We start from the raw sequence: 19,449 nt of genomic DNA, 5'->3' as shown, positions 1-19,449 counted from the left end.
CTTGGTGTCCTCTGCAAACTGACTGAGAGTGTCCTCATCCAGATCATCGATAAAGGTATCAAACAGAACTGCCCCTAGTACTGAGCCTTGGGGAACCCCACTGGTGACCAGCCGTCAGCTGGAGGTAACTCCATTCACCACCACTCTCTCAGCCTGGCAATCCAGCCAGTTTTTCACCCCCATACAGTGCACCTGTCCACACCTTGAGCAGCCAGTTTCTCCAGGACAATCTTTGTGGGGGACAGTGTCAAAGAATGATTACTCCTTGTTCTAGCACTATATGCCTATGTAAAAAGTCCCTCTCCAGCTTTCTTACAGGCTCTCTTAAGGTATTGTAAGGCTGCCACAAGTCTCTCCAGAGCCCTCTCCAGACTGCAGAACCCCAACTCTCTCAGCCTTTCCTCATAGGAGAAGTGCTCCAGTCCTCTGATCATCTTCATGGCACTCATCTGGACTCGCTCCAACAGATCTACATCTTGTCTTATGCTGGAGATGCCAGACACTGACGCAGTACTCCAGATGGGCTCTCCAACAGGCAGAGTAGAGGAGGTAAATCACCTTCCTCAACCTGCTGCCCACACTTCTCATGCAGCCCATGATATGGTTGGCTTTCTGGGCTGCAATCACACATTGCTGGGTCCTGTTCACCTTTTCATCCACTAGTACTCCCAAGTTCCTCTCCACAGAGTGGCAGAGGGTCATACTTTATCTGAAAACAGTAAGGGAAACGAAAGGCGTCTATCCTGGGTCACATTGTGTTTAACATGTCTATCAGTGNCACAGAGGAAGGGATGGAGGGCACTCCAGTCAAGTTTGCAGATGAAACGAAACTGGGGGATACCAGTCAATATGCTCGAGGGCTGGGCTGCATCCCAGAAGGACCTGAACAGGCAGAGAAGTTTTGCCATTTCTGATGTTAGAGGTTTTCAAGACATGACTAAAAAAGCCTTGAGAAACCCATTTGGAACTCGATGTTAACACTGTTTTGAGAAGGTGGTTGGTCTAAAGAGCTCCCTCACAGCCTGAGTGACTCTGAGATTCAGAGACTCCATAATTCTACATAATTCCTACCCATAGGACTGAAAAAATCTACAGCGGTTTTAACAGGCAAGGGAGAAAAATAAAATCAATGCTCCATCAGGCAGATTGCAATGTCCTGAAACAGAGATGCTTGATGAGACTCCTATAGAGATGACTTTTCAAAGACATGAAGTATGGGTAGCCCAGCAAGAGGAAGAACCCATATGGGAGCTGGATGTGAACTCGCATTTAGTCCTTTTTCCAGTATGAATACAGATCATTTTTTTTTTTAGGCATCTTGTGAAAATTTTATTTTGGGCGTATTTATCTACCATTGTTCTACTCTGGTGTTATCGCACCTCTGATAGAGGTCATTATCAAAAACATGATTCACCAGATAACCCCTATCTCTAAGTCTTCCTGCATCCTTATGGAACTGTGTGTGTTGTTAGAAGTAAGACATACCAGGAATATTATTTTCATGTGCTGTGAAGATATAATGTAGCATGTCAGAAAAATAAATGGAAAGCAGCAGAGGTGCCTTTCCCAATTTTGGCTAAAACAACAAATAAGGGAAGTATACAATGCCTTAAAAAAAACAAACACAAGCAAGAAATACTTCAAAAAACTCTTGGAGATCTCCTGCCTTTCTAGAGAGACACAAGAGCTGCAGACAGCAAGAAAAGCTGTAATGTTCAAACTGAGCTTGAAAAACTGCTTGCAAAATTCTGTTATAATGTCCAAGTCACCAAAAGTACAATGCTCAAAACCCAAGGCTTCAGAAAAAATAAATTATCATTATCATGTTGTTACTAATACTACTGAATACACAGTCTTTGTAATCTAGACAAGGTACTTCTTCTATACATTTAAGTTTGTCTTGACAGTATTTTTCTAAATTATACCAATGCCCATTTTTGCACATGATATATATATATATCTATTAGTATTAATGAGCTGTGGACAATCATCATTTCTAATCACAGAAAATGAAGGTCAATTTGTGGAATGAATTCAACATTCCTGAAAAGATATGCAAAATTTTTAGACACAGCACATTGTCACAAACCATACCAGGCATCTGAGGGCAAATGACATTTTAAAAAAAATGCTAGTACACTTCTGCAAATTCAAAATTTATCACAACTGGACTAAAACTAAATAGGCAAAACAACCCCATTAACATAGAACATAGACTGTTTTTGCAGAAGGATTTAACTGAGCATCAGGTGCAAAACACTAAACTGAAAATGCCTGTGAAGTCCTGTATGTATGGTAAGAAATTAACCACAGTCTTGGTGAAGGCTATTTAGGAGAAAGCATTGATTATCTGGAAGCACTGGTATACTGCACCATTTCTTGATATTCAAATCTATTTCACACTTTCCAGCAGTGGATATCTTTATTACTTATCATACTGCACATGTAATTTGATATAAGCTCAACCTCACAATGTACAAAAATATTTCTAAAATACCAATATTACTTTTATTTTAAATCAGCTTTTTTTTTGCTAATAATTAACATTTTTATGAGCTAGGTTAGACAAACTGCTGGTGATTATCTCTATTAAAGGGTAGGTTCAGTTCAGAGCACACTGTCTCTCACCTAAAAAAATCCACTGCACAGGGTCGAAGGCCTTACCCACATTTGCAAAGCCCTGTATCACCAGCGTGCTTGTAGCAAACATGGGTAGAGACCTTTCCCGAATCTTCATTTGCGAAGACTGGCCATGATCTACAGATCTGATTACTATGTAATTTTCAAGAATGCTCTAGGGTCTACATATTTGTGATTCTCTTATGCAGGTTCTTAATTTACATTTTGCATGAACTTTTATTTCAAGGTTTTTATCATTTATACATTTAATTATATCCACATTTCATTTTGTGATTTTTAAAACCAAATATTTCAGTCCATGTTCATGGTGGGAAGAGATTCTGGACAGGGAGTAGCATTTTGCATTACATCTGCACCTCTATTAGATACTCAATGTTTCCTGCCACCAAGTTATGAAGTAAACTTGTCAATTTCCTTTCTGTTCTATGTTGGTAAAATCTTAATAAAATGTTAAAATAGATCTAAACAATGTCATGAAGCAATTTTTCCAACCCCAGTCGCTAATGTATGTGTGCATACATATTGATCTGTCTACACTTTAAATTCCGGAATTATTTTAACTCCTGAAATACAGGCAGCCCCCTGACTGTTTCCACAGTGTTCTGCAAAGATATGATTACACATAAGCCCATATTACTCTGTCCAATGACACAACTGATACCGCGCAGGTTTAAGGATGGAAAAATTATAAATTAGGAACGACTACGGTCCTGAAGCATTATCGCTATTGGTTAGGTATTTTTACATTTGGGAAAAGCTTTAAGTAAAAATTGTGGAGCAATGCCATGAACAAATTATGGAATCATATGGAATCTTCAAAACTACAAACCTAGAATTAAAATACAGTCCAGTATTTGTAAAAAGGACCAATACTATTACAACTAAATAACAGTGATAAGATATGAAGTTAATGAGATTAAGTCGATGTTATTCAGAAGTCGCTGTGTTAAGTTTTCACGTCACTAAAAAACTCCAATTATTCCTATACAAAAATCTTAAAGAAGAAGGAGCCATGCGCTAAATTGAACAATATCACATTCATTACCATCAATAGAAACATACATAAACAAACTGTGGCAGTTTTAGATTTATACTTTTTGCATTACAGAGTACTTTGCAAAGGAAACACACGGGTGTGACTGAGACCGTATAAGGATATTAAAACGATATAGTACGTAATTTTAACTAAAATGACCATACTCCTTCCTCTACTCCTTACCATTAGTCTCCTCATTCTTTCTTTCTCAATTCTTTCTGTTTCTTTTTTCTGCTCTCGTTCAGTGTTAGCATGCCAAGTTGCCACAGCTTTAGAAAGTTTCTGAATTTTCCCAGCAACTGATCGGTGGTACTCTTTAAAATCTTTAGCATGCTGCAGTATGCTATTCAGGTATTCCTAGAAAGAGAAACAAGTTAGTGCAGGCACTTTGACATAGCACCTGATTTGACATCAGAAATAAAGAAGTTCCAATCTTATAATTTTGCAATTACTTATCATATCAGTTGGGAGTTTTTTTAGTCAAAAAACTCCAAAGGTAAATAAGATATGTGAAAGGGAAGATCCACATCACAAATCAAGGCGCATTTTTGCCATGGGGCAAACACCTACTAAGTTAAAATACCTGGTGTTTCTGCCTACGCTTCCTCTCCTGTTCTATCTTCTGCTGCTTCTCGAGCTTTTCTGTCATGCGGGCCTCCCTCAAAGTCTGGCGCTTGCTTCGTTTGTAGGCTTTGGAGTTCAGTGCTGTCTCCAGTGTTGTGTCACGACGCATGCAGGCCACTACCTCTTGTCTCAGCTACCAGTGGGGAAAAAAACCCAAACCACTCAAAAACCAGAATAATTTTTAATACATGGAGAAACAACTTTAAACACTGTTATGGCAGAATAAAACAATAATAGTCCAAAACATATCCCAGCCTCCTCTTCCCTTTTTATTACAGTTCTGAAAAGATACAGCATTTATACAGTTGCAAAAGCTGTATAAATCTTAAAGAAATCCTAAAGAAATCTTAAGCCTCCACAGAACGGCCAAAAGTGCTAATCCCTCTTAATCATTGTTTCTTCCCAATTTACAAGATGCTGGAAACATTCCTGCTGCAATGAAAATGGCCAGCCAAGATCTTATACCATCAACGTAAAACACAAATGAACCAGATATATAACACCTTTTCTAGTGCTGCACCTGAACATAGCTGACAACTTGTTTCATTGCCAGCTGCAAAGAAGATAGGTGGGAGAGGTAAATATAAAGGGCTTGGAAGAGTATTGCCAGCAGTGGAGCAGGGAAAAGCCTGCTGCTTTTCATCTGACCTCTGACAAAACTTCATTACAAAGGAGTGCCAAGGGCAGAAGGAAGGAAGACTTGGACATCACGGTATAACTACTGCCAAGGCTTCTGTCAGGAAGTATTTTGCTTGACCTGCCAAACTGCATCTCTCTCTGTTCTTCCAAACTAGCTGTAAAAGCCAACAGCAAGAGGCCCAGAAGAGTCTGGCAGTGTGATTCCTTTTCTGAGATTTGTTTGCTGATACGTGCACTCAACATCCAACTTAAATCTTACGTGTGGTCTTGTTATGCCTAATTTTCAAAGTCTGTGCCACAGTAGAAATCTTGAAAACAGATCACAGAGAAATACCACACACACCCCACCAACACACAACTCTTCTTAAAACAAGGAGGCTCATGGCAAATATGAAGTATGTCCAGAAAGATGTGTCTATTGAGATCTGTGCTAAAATCAACTTGCAGCCTGTCCAGCACTTATTTTGTTTTTGTGCCAATGCTATGTTCATTATGAAAGACACAGTTCTACGGTTACACTTCAGACTGGAAGATAAATCAATGATCCTTGCTATTCCTTCCAACTCAGAATATTCTGTGATTCTGTGGGATTCTGTGATAAAGCAGGAAGCAAAAAGAATACTCGCACATTTTTATTAACAAAAAAATATTTGAGTTTATTAAAAAATAAAATATAACATTTCTGTGACCTGGTTGTTGGCTAAGTTTGCTCTCATGGAAAATCTTCTTCAGCTTAGCACTGCTGCAAAATCTCTTTCCAGTTTTCTCTTTGCTACACAAACATGTTTGGTTGTGACTGCTACAAAATTTTTCTCAAGCAAAAGGCATTACCTGGCGCTGGAAGTTCAGTAATCTAAGTGCCTTCAATTCCACTGTAGCTTTGGTTCGCAGATCAGGGGGCAGGGAACCGGGCAAGTTCTCCAATTCCTGGATTCTGTGAGCAATTCGAGCCTGAAGCCTAATCAAATAGAAAATTGGATAAGATACCAGGAAACATATGCAAGTTGTTACTAAAATTTTATGGTAAAAATTATATTGTAAAAATATACAAATTATCTTCAACATTTATATGTCTGAACCAACAGGTTTTTGCAAAGATGACATTGGGTATTCTTTTTCACTTTGAAAATTATCAAATAATGAATATGCCCTTTGGCCTTTCTTTTCATTTTGACTAAAACTAGGTACGTGAAAAGAAACTTGGGAATTTCATTTTACACATACTATTCAAGATTCTGCTTCCAAGCTTCTTTGATATATTATTTTATGCACAGCGTAGTCAGTGATGACATGGAGAGCACTTCCCTTAATATCTGGAATTCTGCTTCATTATTTTATTGACAAATGACAAGTTTGTTAGTATTCACAGCTACAGAACTGCTACACTATAAATCAAACTCCTCCTTTACAAGCTTTTTTTGAATTCATTTGCAAATTCAAGAGAGAGAGAGAGAGAGAGAGAGAGAGTAATCGACAAGACAGACAGAACTTGGGTTTTTTTCTATTTTATTATCACCAGAAGAATTCTTAAGTTCCTGGAACAACAAAAAAGATGCAGGACAGAAAGTTGCTGTCTTCAAGAGAGCAAAAAACTGAAGCAGAATTACATTAGTAATGTTTTTCATAGAGACTGAAAAATGAATCAGGAAGTGTTAGTTCCTAATTAGAGAAAGTTCCATTAAAAGCTGCAAATATTTGTCCAGACCCATTATTCTTGCAGAAGTCTTCATTCAGAAAATGACACTGGCTTATTTTCTTATTTCCAGTATATGTACTACACTTAAAAAAGTTCACATTTCGTACAACTTCATCTGTCACTGGGCATTCCAGTCAGTAAGAACAGATTTTAGTGCACCTAAGGATGCAAAGTCTTGAGAATTAAGTGGTTTCTTGCAGATTAAATGTACCAACATGATATATTCTGTGATTCTGATTCTGCAGTGTACATTCATATATAAAAGCAGCCAAGATGTAAGAGAAGAATGCCGTTCTAAATCGCTGATGCGTGCTCTACCTGTTGCTTCTCCACACATGGATGCAATCATGCATCACAACAATTATTTATTACTGTTTTTCCTTCCCAAACAGCTGCAAGGTTTCTCCTGAAACTATCACCTACAAAACAGTTATAGACAAGTTGCAGTTTCCCTGACTTTAATGAAACCCTAAGGGAGCGGTCACAACCTTTCCAAACTTCTCTTTTGAGTTGTGAACTTAGTAAAGCAACTGAAATTTTCAATTTTCAATTTCTTTTTTCATTCTTCTTAGCATTGAGTGTTCCTTCTTGTACTATACATGAGGATGAGCACAAAAAAGTTAATTTAGGTTCTTCCAACACACCTTACGATTTTAGGTAACTGACAGTAAGAGTGACCTCCAAGCAAACATGGAACTGAAATGCTGACTTACTAGTTCTGTCAGAATTGGTTTGTTACTTTAACTCTCGGTACAAAATATGTGGAAGTGCCTGCTAACGTAAAAGTTTACACAGTAGAAATTCAAGCAATTACCGAAGTTGGGTTGGGCTGTACATTTCTGTCATCAAAATTATTAATAAAAATCCATATACACATATTTCCTGAGATATGGCTAAACATAATCGAAGCTCATAGAGTGTGTTTATTGTGTCCCATCATCACACTATGCAGTCCTCACCCATAAAGAAAAAAGATCCCTCACAGTGCTAATATTTTCTTTGTTTTTCTCAATTTGAGTTTATAAAAAAGCTGATCAGAAATACATGCACATGAAATTTCATTATTAAATTATAAGGCAGATTAGTATTTTCAGGGTAACTTTCCTTCAACTGTTTTCCTTCATATGTTGAAATGGTCTGCACTACAAACAATGACACTTCTATGCTTTGTGAGTGATTACTCTCCTTTTAAAACCCAGAAGGGGGAAGGAATAGGAACAAAAAAAATCAGTATTTCTAAGTCAGTAGAGATATTACTTCAGAAAACTCTGAGTGAAAACTAGGCCAGTTCTTTATTAAAATGAACAAAAACCTTTGAATACTAATGAAAATCTATGGAGTTATGTATGGAAGAATAATGAAAAATGGCAGCTGGATGGGTTACATACATGAAACAAACAAAAAAAAGGAACACATTTTGAAGTTTAATTTCATACTTTCCTAGTATATAATATATACTTCTAAACTACTAAAAATAGTAGCAATAGTAATCATGTTTTCTCCAGTAGTCAGTAGGATTTTTAAAAGAATTTTGTAACAAACATTGAGGTGTTTCTCCAAACAGCCACCTTGTAGTCTTTAAAGAGAATCACTGCAGTGTGTTGGACTGTTGCTATCTTCATGGAAAAATGCTAATAGCTATTACGTGAAGAGAATCCAAAGAAAAAATTTTCCTAGATGCTTTTTGTAATTATTTGAAGGATATAACCTCACAATTTAAAGGATGTACTTAATTAATCTTTGCAGTTCAGAATTTTATATTCGTCATGTAGAAAGCGGTAGGGAATCTACACAGAGACCTCTTTGCAAAACGAGTGATGCATATCCCTTCCTCATTAACTGGGGTCAACAGCAGAGGTTATACTTCTACATTCAAATCTGTCTGGCATGGAATGCCTAGCAGTAAGCAAGGAAGATACATAAGAAGATACTTTGCAGGTAACAGAAGGAAATCACATACAATCTACACAGGACACTACCAAATGTATTATTTTTTATCTAGCAATAAGAAGGTGGAAAAAAGGCTTTCAACAAAATAGAACAACTTTAAATGAAAGACATCATTATCTTTAAGACAGCTATTCACTGAGATTAAAAAGCAGCACTTTATTTTGAAGAAACTATTAAAGAGAGTTTTATAAAAGCATGCATACTGGGTTTGCGAGGCCAGGTTTTGGTAGTGAGGAGGGCTACAGGGGTGGCTTCTGTGACAAAATACCAGAACCATCCCCCACATTCAGCAGAGCCAATGCAAGGCAGCCCGAAGACAGATGTGCCACTGACCAAGGGTGTGCCAATCAGAAATAATAGTAATGCCTCTGTGATAACATATTTAAGAAGGAAAGAAAAAAAGTTATTGGGCAGCCCATGGAGGATCACAGCGGTGCAGAGATCCACGTACAGCCCATGGAGGTGACCCATGCTGGAGAAGGTGGATGCTCAAGACGGGGCTGTGAAATCATGGGCCCTGGAGCAGGCTCCTGGCAGGTACTTGCAGACCCATGGAGATAGGAGCCCACACTGGAGCATGTTTCCTAGTAGGATTTGTGACCCTGTGGGGAACCCCATGGAAGAGCAACCCACATTGCAGCAGTTCATGGAGAACTGTTGCCCGTGGGATAGACTCACACTGGAGAAGTTAATGGAGATCTGTCACCCATTGAAGGACTCCAGGCTGGAGCAGGGCAAAGATTCTTCTCCCTGAGCAGCATCAGAGAAACCCTGTGATGAATTGACCATAATCCCCATTTCTCAGTAGGAGAGAGGAGGGAGAGCTTGGGAAGGAGGGAAGCATGGGGGAGAGGTGCTTTTAAGATTCATTTTACCTCTCATTATCCTGCTCTGATTTTGTTAGTAATAAATTCAATTAGCATCTCCAATTTGAGTATGTTTTGCCTGTGATGGTACTTGCTGAGTGATCTCTCCCTGTCATTATCTCAACTCATGAACTTTCGTGATACTTTCTCTCCCCTGTCCAACTGAGAAAGGGAGTGATAGAGCTGCGTCGGTGGGTGTCTGGTATCCAGCCATGGTCAACCAACTACAGCACAGTACGAATTTTTCATTCTGACCAGATTTAAAGGAACACAATTTTAACAGCTCTCCACACAAGAATCATTTAAACTTCTTATACTGAGAAGAATTGTAAATATCTATGTTTCTTTTTATCCATCTTTAGTCACAGGCAGATTAACAACAATTATCATATAATCTCATTTCACAACAACACAAGACAACTATGTGAATTTGACAGCAACATTAACTTTCCATTTTCTTTCTCTTTGTTAATATGTGCTGGAGCCCTTTTTATAGTCAGATCAAGGCTTTACAGGGAGAAAAATCAGCCTGCTGATGTTTCATTAGATTCAAAGCTTTTTCAGATTCCACAATATTTTAATAGCTGCATTACTGTTTCTCCATCTGTACTGGTCTATTTAACATGTGATTAACTAATATAAACTTCTAAGTACTTCTAAACGCCTATCTGATTAATTGTTTGATGAAACAAACCATGTAACTCCCTAGTAACAATGAAAGGAAAAACAAATAGCTATCACTTGAAAAAAAATTAAATGCAATTTTGGAAAATTACAAAAGTTTAGCTAAAACTAAAATATTTCATGTTTACAATATTGTTCTGTGTGTAAAACATGCTCTAACATATAAATCATGTACATGATCCCTTATGAAATGAAAATGTATATATGGTAGCATGATCCTCCCACAAAATCTGCTGTTAAGCACTAGAGAGGTGTGCATACAACAAGAGAAATGGTCAAACACATCAAGAATTAACATTTTATCACACAGCCCATGAGCTGGCACTAAATTATTGTCTCTTCAGCAGCACACTTCACATTCTTAGTCCAGAAAACCATGTTCAAGTCACTGACGGTTTAACTCTGGACAGCAATTAATCACCACCAGACAGCTCCCTCACTCTTTCCCCATTCCCAGTACAATGGCGGGAAGAATCAGAAGGGTAAGAGTAATCATGAAAGAAACTTGTGGGTTGAGATAAAGACAGTTTAATAATTTAAAATAATAATTTTTCTACATTGTAAGGAAAGAGAGGAAAAAAAGTAGCAAAAAGAGAACCACAGAACCATAGAATCAACTGGGTTGGAAGGGACCTCCGAGATCATCAAGTTCAACCCTTAATCCACTACCGCCGTGGTTACTAGACCATGGCACTAAGTCTCATCTTAAAAGATGAGACTTAAGTCTCATCTTAAAAACCTCCAGGGATGGAGAATCCACCACTTCCCTGGGCAACCCATTCCAATGCCCAATCACTCTCTTTGCAAAGAATTTCTTTCTAATATCTAACCTAAACCTCCCCTGGCACAACTTGAGACCATGCCCTCTTGTCTTGCTGATAGTTGCCTGGGAAAAGAGACCAACCCCCACCTGGCTACAACCTCCTTTCAGGTAGTTGTAGAGAGTGATGAGGTCTCCCCTGAGCCTCCTCTTCTCGAGACTGAACAGCCCCAGCTCTCTCAGCCTCTCCTCAGAGGACTTGTGCTCGAGTCCCTTCACCAGCCTTGTTGCTCTTCTCTGGACCTGCTCCAGCACCTCGATGTCCTTCCTGAACAGAGGGGCCCAGAACTGGACACAGCACTCGAGGTGTGGCCTCATCAGCGCTGAGTACAGGGGAAGAATCACTTCCCTGGACCTGTTGGCCACACTGTTCCTGGTCCAGGCCAGGATGCCATTGGCCTTCTTGGCCACCTGGGCACACTGCTGGCTCATGTTCAGCTTCTTGTCAATCCAAACTCCCAGGTCCCTCTCTGCCTGGCTGCTCTCCAGCCACTCTGTCCCCAGCCTATAGCGCTGCAGGGGGTTGTTGTGGCCAAAGTGCAGGACCCAGTACTTGGTCTTGTTGAACCTCATCCCACTGGAATCAGCTCAACTCTCCAGCCTGTCCAGGTCCCTCTGCAGAGCCCTTCTGCCTTCCAGCTGATTGACACTACCCCCCAACTTAGTGTCATCTGCAAAGTTGCTTATGGTACACTCAATCCCCTCATCTAAATCATCAATAAAGATATTAAATAGAACTGGGCCCAACACTGATCCCTGGGGGACACCACTAGTGACTGGCTGCCAACTGGATGCAGCACCGTTCACCACCACTCTCTGGGCCCGGCCCTCCAGCCAGTTCCTAACCCAGCACAGAGTGCCCCTGTCCAAGCCGTGGGCTGCAGCTTTTCCAGGAGTATGCTGTGGGGCTGAAGTCCAGGTAGAAACATCCACAGCCTTCCCTTCATCCACCAGGCAGGTCACCTGATCATAAAAGGAGATCAAGTTGGTCAGACAGGACCTGCCCCTCCTAAACCTGTGCTGGCTGGGTCTGATCCCTTGTCCATCCTGTAGGTGCTGTGTGATTGTACTCAGGATGATCTGCTCCATAACCTCACCAGGCACTGAGGTCAGGCTGACAGGCCTGTAGTTTCCCAAGAAAGACATGTGATGCAAATCAAAACAATTGCTCTCCACCAATTGCGCACTGGCTGGCAATGCTCAGCCAGTTCCTAAGCTCAGGGTCCCTGCCAACCTTCCTCTTGCTGAGCATGATGACATCATATGGTATAGAACATCCCTGTCATCAGTTGGGGTCAGCTGTCCCAACTGCGTCCCTTTCCAACTTTTTCTGCACTCCCAGCCTCCTTGCTGATGGAGAGGTGTCAAGAACTCAAAACTGTGTAAGCACTGCTCAGCAGTAACTAGAATAGTAACTAGAAATTATGTCTTATCAACATAATTTTCAGCACGAATCCAAAATACAGCCTCATACAAGCTACTGTGAAGAAATGTAACTCTATCCCTGCCAAAACCAGTACACGCACTGAGTACATCTAATCTGCAACTTTCAAGAATTCCCAAGTTCATCCAATTAGAAGTTCACACTTTGTCATAATAAGGCAGTAGACCAAAATTTTACCCTTTGGGTCTATCTATACATTTGAAATATGCATCTCTAAAATACCTACACGATAATTCTGTCTTTTCAAGGAAATGTGTAATTCAAGTAGTTTTCTAAGTACTTCAAAGTAGTTAGAAAAAAGTACTTCCAAGTATAATACCCCTTTATCAAAACATTTTACTATGAGATCTCAAGAGCCACTTGTTTCATAAAGCTTTCAATAACCTCACTGGTTTCAGAATACAAATGTTTATATTGGCTTTTTCCTACTCCTTTTTCATTAAAACATTGTGAATGCATCATGTTTCTGAATTAAACTTGCCTATATTAAACCTAAATAAAACACCATTTAAAGCTGTTAAACTGCTTCTTTCATAGCTTTTGTCTGATGTTATAGTTTTAACTAATGTAAAGACTTCAAGGAATTCTACATATATTCTACAATTCAGTCCTAGGGTATAAGGGTAAGACTGACAGAATAACAACAAAAACATGCTGATAAATTACTTAAGCATTATCTGATGCAAAATGTTTTTCTGGAATCAAGGCCTCAGTTCTGGACATTCCAAAATACTTTGTGGTGTTTTACTTTCATAAAGAAAAAGTCATTAAACCAGTCTTCTGTGAGATCACCATCCTCCTTGGCTACCTTTCCCTAGAAACTCATTGTTAAAGTAACTGGAAGATGCATCATCAGTTCAAAACAAGTAAATACCCTAAGTGCAATTACTTCCCTCTGACTAATGATCATCGGGAACATATTTTAAGTGCAAGTCAAAATCCTTCTGCCCAGTAGATTCTCAAGGTCAGTTGTTTAAGAAGCTTGTTGATTAGAAGAGGGAGGAAGTTCCTTTTTAACTCCAAAAGAAATGTCATCCTTTATACTTCCTAACAAATATACTCCACCATCTATCTAGTTCACTCAGGAGGCAATTTTTAAAAAGTATGTTTCCTGGTAACCTTTTTTAATCTTGCCTATGCTTTCTTACTATTATATGTATTCTTTGGTCGCCGGCCAACCACATCATCCTACTAAAATTTGACTCTGCTGTAGCCACTAACTCATCAGCCTTTCGACCTTCAATGTTCTCTTCTAACTTCCCTCTTGTTTATAATACTGAAAACTTTCTGCACTACATTGATTTCTCTGTAGACTACAAGGATTTTGATTTCCCAGCTTTCATTGTTTGCACCATCCAAGTAATAAACTAACCCAACAGAGCCCTTGAGCTTGTTTTAAACTTAAGTGGTTCACAATGATACTGCCAGCACATTTTACCAGCCCATAACTTGGGGAAAAATTAAATCATTGTTTGGTCAGTGGTTTGTGTACTTCTCTGTGACACAGCTTCTCTCTAGAAACTCAGTTTACACTACTGGCACTACAGGAGTTGATTGCAAGGAGTTTCAGTTGAGGATGTGAAAAACAAGAATCTGCATATGCATTTTAATCTTGTTATTTGCTTTTACCTATATTCACGTTCTTGGAGTATTTCAACAGGATCCAATCCTTGTGGCTTCTGGATAGGGCTGATGCGATTCTGTTTTTGCTGCAGCTGGACAATGGGAGAAGGTTGTCCAGGCGGTGGCTGTGGTACAGAGGGCCCGGGCATGGTGGCAGCAGGCTGGGTGGCAGTGGGGGCAGGAGAAGGCCTCCCACTAGGGGCGGGCGCTGGAAGCTTTTGTTGTGCATTGGAGACACTCATATCTGGGGCTTGGCCTGAAACAGTAACAGTACTGATTCACAACATGAACTATGGAAAGCAGGAACAAAATCCAGATGATTTCTGAAGACAGAACATGAAGGTAAGGCAAACATTCAATATCACCAGAAAAAGCACACTGAGATAGACTACATTCTGTTTCTAAAATAAACACACTAAAATGCAAGTATACCATACACTGCAAGAAGTGGCCCGAAGAAAAACAAAACACCTGAAACTTTACAATGAATACTGCTTCTTTTGCCATTCCTGAGGATTTTAAATTCCATAAGAAATAAAACAGCTATAGAAATTACTTCCTGCAAATGCTAGACCTTGTTCTGCCTCTTGTTCACTACCCCTGCACCACTTAGAAGAAAGCATCTATAACCGCAATCTGGCAACAAGCAGAAGTAGGTCTGATTTTAGAGCTCTATCAGAACTTGATAACCATACCAAAATTTCTAAAACTGTATTTGGAAGTAACTGCCAGATATAAACAGCTTGCGTTTCATTATGATCTCCTATTAATTGTACTTATTTCAAGTACTAGAAATTCAATTATTCTAATTGTCTTGAAAAGTAACACCTCAGTTAACATGAAAATAGTACCTGTCATTTACAGACACTAAGGGTCATAGATTTCAGTATGCCACTATGACAAATTACCTATGTATTCAGATGTTCACAAATTCACTAACAACAGACATTGCTAGAATAAAAACGTCGTTTAATTTTCTGAGGAGTCATAGTCACTTAATGCTAGGGAAAACAATTACAAAGTACATCTCAATCTTGTAATCAACCTTAATTCAAACCCAGCATCCTGAAATCTGCATGAAAAGATTTCTTCAAGATCACCATTTGTCATTCACACATCTGAATCAAACTTCAGAAAAGGAACTCGAGCACAAGCTGTAGATTCTGTAATTAGCAACACTGCACTTCAGCTTACAAAAAATAAGAAAAAAAGCAACCCCACCAAAAGCCTCTGTGCAGCCTCGTTTTTCAAGGAATCATGCAAGCTGAATAACTGTGTAATGAGCGACAAATAAATCTGAAGACATAAGCACGGTCTTTAAAAATACATCAAATAAAACCTCCAAAAAGATATAGCAAGGACAAATAAATTTTTTCTTATTAAAAAAAAAGTAATGAAAAAAGACAAGCACTAAGCGGCTTGTAGTTAAACAGGACAGACATATTATGATGACATATTGGATTATTTAGCTACAACTATCCATCTAGCAGTTCTGTGTATCTGCCAGCATTTCTTAGCAGCAGCATTTGAGCTAGAAGGCCCTGTGCCTCGTAAACTCATACATACAACCTCTCCAGAAACACCTACCCCCTTTTTATTATTCTACTCAAATTTTAAGTATTCATTGGGAATACTCCAAGAAAAGCAATTCTACTTCTGATTACATACTACTATTTCATTTTCTTTTTATGTTGCCCTAAGTTACCAACTAATGACAGAGACTTTGTTATGACATTAACTATCACAGAGTCACCACTGACTCTAGATTTACCCACAAGAAACATTACGTACATAACACCTGTACCGTATGAGAAGCCTGCATTATTCACAAGTCTGCACTACTATACTTTTTTTCAAATGTCTCTAAAATATCCTTCACAACTTCAAACATTATGTATTACTAGGATTTCTAATTCTTTTAAATGCAATACTTCTTCCACTCTACTTTTAAGCAACAAAATCAGTCCGTAAACCCAAATCTGATCTGAATGATTTGGTTCAAAACCTGATTATCACACAGGAGTAAAAGGTTACACTATTCATTTGATCTCGAAGACTACACTGATCATTCAAAGCTACTTGATTCCAAAACAAGCAAACAAACAAACAACAAAAAAAAAGAAAGCAGCCTAATTCCATCATGATTTGAAAACTTTTGTTTACAGTAGCAATGACTAGAGATGAAAAACAAGCTTGCTGCAATTAAGCATGCTCAGAAACTACTTATCAAGTAGGTTTTCTGGTTGTCCAACACGCAGTTTACATATTTCATTCTGATTGCAAAAAGATGCTTCATTTCAGTCTGTCTAAAAATTGCAGTAATTTCATGTGGGTTATTCACAGATGAATAAAAAGTTAGACTCTCCTTGATTAAAATCTTAGACACAGTAAAGGTTAAACTATTTTTCTGCCTGCCTTTTTACCTTTTGTTTTTTCTTTCCCCTGCACCTTTTCCCCACTATACCTTCAGGCCAAGTCTTAGGGGTAATGGCGGTTGTATGTCCAGGCATCCCTGGAGCAGACCCTGGTCCAGCTGCAGCACCACTCATTGCATGTAATCCAATACCTGCAATTTGACAGAGGAAAAAAAAAAATTTGTTAAGACACAAAGCATTTTCAAGTATTCAAAAGTCATTCTTCTTTCTAACGTGACAGTCTATTCAGGCAACTAGTACTTTTCTTCATTAAATAAGGATTTAAGTAGCTTTTATTGTGAAAAAATATATGTAATGAAGCATATTAAAATCATGTTTTATGAAAAAATCCCAACTTATTTGGTAGCAAAGCCATATCCACCAAAATTGAGTGAATGGTGAAATCATTAAAACAATTATTTAAAAGAAAATAGTATTATCTTAACCCTCACCTTCTCATGAAAACTCATTAACGGAAGTGTTCTGAAACTAACAGGTGCAGGGTGATTAATGTAACAGTTTTCTTAGGAGCAATGGGCTTGTTTACCACAGTGTAACATCTATTACCATTAGGAGAAAAAAATAAGGACACTTTCTTTTCCTTATGTCTTTCACTTGACAGCACACTATAGATAGTTTGTTTTACTTTCAACAACCTAAATAATCAGGCAACTCACTCCAGATTATTTATCTACTTCCCTGCATAAAGACAGGAGACTGAATTTCACTCTAAGAAAAACAGTGAAATTGCTATAAGTAAAGTATGATTAACATTCTGGCAAGCATAATTAGGACAGACCCTACTGCACAGTGAAATAACTTCTATTTCAGTTTTGACAATACCCTATTAATAATAGATGTGTTTTATGCACTTGTTCAAGCTTAAAATCAAGGTCCATGCTGTTCACTTTGATGCCAGAGTACAGTCCCATATTATAGCCCTGTATAGTACCCATTTCTTAATCTACCACAGGCAGACCTTCAAGAATTACCTGAGCAATGACTCTTACGAGGCATTCACTTACCAGACTGTCTGTTGAAGGCACTGGGAGGCTGCTGTTGTTGAATGCCAGGTAGGGTCCTCTTGCCCTGAACAGCAAGCTGGAGGTTTTCTGGTAAAGGCTGACCTCTAGCCAACATTTTATATGCCAGAATCTGAGCCCGCAACTGATGCAGCTGTGCAGGGCTGAAAGGGGAAGGCCCTCTGTTAGCCTGATTAATAACTTGTGGGTCTCCCGGTATAATGGGTCCTGGCTGACTGGGAGTCATCTGAGGTGGTGTTGGACCTCCTCCAGACATTGGACTGGACACATGCTCTGGTGCTCCTAGTGGAGATGGGTGTGGCGACATATAACCTAGAACAAGTAAAAGAATCACAAACTTACCTTTCTGTTAGTTCAATCTAAATTCCATCAAATTTCTTTAACAGTACACAGAGTATAAAAATGTCTGTCTCAAGTCAGGATAGCTGTAGTATTTTCTGCAATGACAAAGTGCAATCTGAAGTTCCCTGGGATATCAAGTCTCAGGAGCTATTCTTTGGAAAGAACTACAGTTATTTAGTCCAATATTTCCTAAAAATAACAATTACCCTTTGTCTTACATTTGGAGTAAGACAAACTACAACATGAAATACAATACAGAAGCATAAGGTTATGGTACTGTTTACTAGAATTCTGGATAAATGTTTCCTTGTGGAACACATACAGTGAAGTCTGCCTAGTTTACAGCTTAATGTTCTAAGTTTATTTTGATGACACACATTAAGGAATACCCACTTCTACAGGCCCTCTTGGCCAAAACTCACCAACATACAGAAACAGAAAGAAATTGTATTCACTTTCTATACAATTGCTCTTTAATGTATAGAGATTAAAGGTTTGAGCCAGACAAAGAATACTTGATACCTTCTGCCATCCGGGTGCTCAACAATTTGGGACATCAACTGCAAGCACAAGAATCACCCTCTGAAGAAGCTGCTGAAGACTATAATACTCTATAAAGTTCCAGAAGAGCAGAGTTCTGGAATATTAAAGCACTTGAATTTTAATTACACTTATTATGCATGTGCTTGAGCTTCACAATGCATAGCAGATAGCAAGTTTGTTTTTTTTCGTCCACCAAGAGTGAAAAAGAGGTAATGATATTTACCCACTTCCACTCTGATACTGTGGAACACAAATAATGTTCTTAAAAATGGAAAAAGTCTACAAAAATAATAAAAAACCCCCTAGAAATCTTCTGGCTTATTTACATATTCCATGTTAGGAAGCTACAGATCACAGAACTCCTAAGTTCATGCCACATTCTGCGACACCAAATCTACAACAAACCTTCCCTCACTCTTCCTGTGACTTTCAAGTGAAACTAGATCAATTTCATCTATATGTGGTCCAGATCACGGAAGAAAGCAATTCTGCCCTCTCTTTAGCTTCACTGTTCCTACTGATCCTTCAGTAAAGGCAACATAGGCAAACCCCCAAAGTGCTTTCAGCTTTTCTGGGATGACAGGAGCTGTAAGTCACTAGAACTTAAAGAAGTGGAGAAATGAGAGTCCTAGAGAACTGATATTTGTGCTAATTGATGCTGAGGCCTGGGGATAAAAATGTAACCAAGTAAAGGTTGTAAATATAACATAGACAAAGAAGAGAGGATTTCAGTTCTTCTAAAAAAGGAAAACGAGATGGAAGTACAGTAGAAAAAAATAGTTTTGTGATGGGGAAAGACCAGACAAGACAGAAACACAGTGAGTTCAATTTAAAGAAGATGACGACAGGAAAGGAAGAAGAATCTGGTGAGGGTATGAAAAATTATACAGTTTAAGAGAAAAAGGAGAAAGTGAGGGGAGGAGTTCAAAAAAAAGGGAAGAAAGTCATAATTACTTTCTAATATAAGCTACTTACTAGCTCAATATAAAAATTTTTTATACATCCCTTGGTGATGATAAAAGGTATGGTAAATAATTGTAAATTTATTCCATTTATTCATCTCCGTCCACTAACTTACTTGTACC

The 19,449-nt window shown here is 38.6% G+C and overlaps 1 protein-coding gene across 3 annotated transcripts in view; it reads right to left on the bottom strand.

The window, feature by feature from the left end:
- SMARCA2 (SWI/SNF related, matrix associated, actin dependent regulator of chromatin, subfamily a, member 2) overlaps nt 1–19,449 on the bottom strand; it is a 119,211-nt gene that overhangs the window by 70,050 nt on the left and 29,712 nt on the right. For all 3 annotated transcript variants that reach the window (XM_017808145.1, XM_017808147.1, XM_017808146.1), the window contains 6 exons: nt 17,462–17,791; nt 16,487–16,588; nt 14,029–14,278; nt 5,771–5,897; nt 4,260–4,433; nt 3,860–4,033 (listed from right to left, as the gene is read on the bottom strand). In XM_017808145.1, coding sequence (XP_017663634.1) covers nt 3,860–4,033; nt 4,260–4,433; nt 5,771–5,897; nt 14,029–14,278; nt 16,487–16,588; nt 17,462–17,791 — 1,157 coding nt within the window. The remainder of the gene's footprint in view (nt 1–3,859; nt 4,034–4,259; nt 4,434–5,770; nt 5,898–14,028; nt 14,279–16,486; nt 16,589–17,461; nt 17,792–19,449) is intronic.

Source organism: Lepidothrix coronata, unplaced genomic scaffold (assembly GCF_001604755.1).
Source record: "Lepidothrix coronata isolate B3197 unplaced genomic scaffold, Lepidothrix_coronata-1.0 Scaffold22, whole genome shotgun sequence".
In the NCBI taxonomy this organism is placed as follows: domain Eukaryota; kingdom Metazoa; phylum Chordata; class Aves; order Passeriformes; family Pipridae; genus Lepidothrix; species Lepidothrix coronata.
This window is presented reverse-complemented; position numbering and strand designations above follow the sequence as displayed.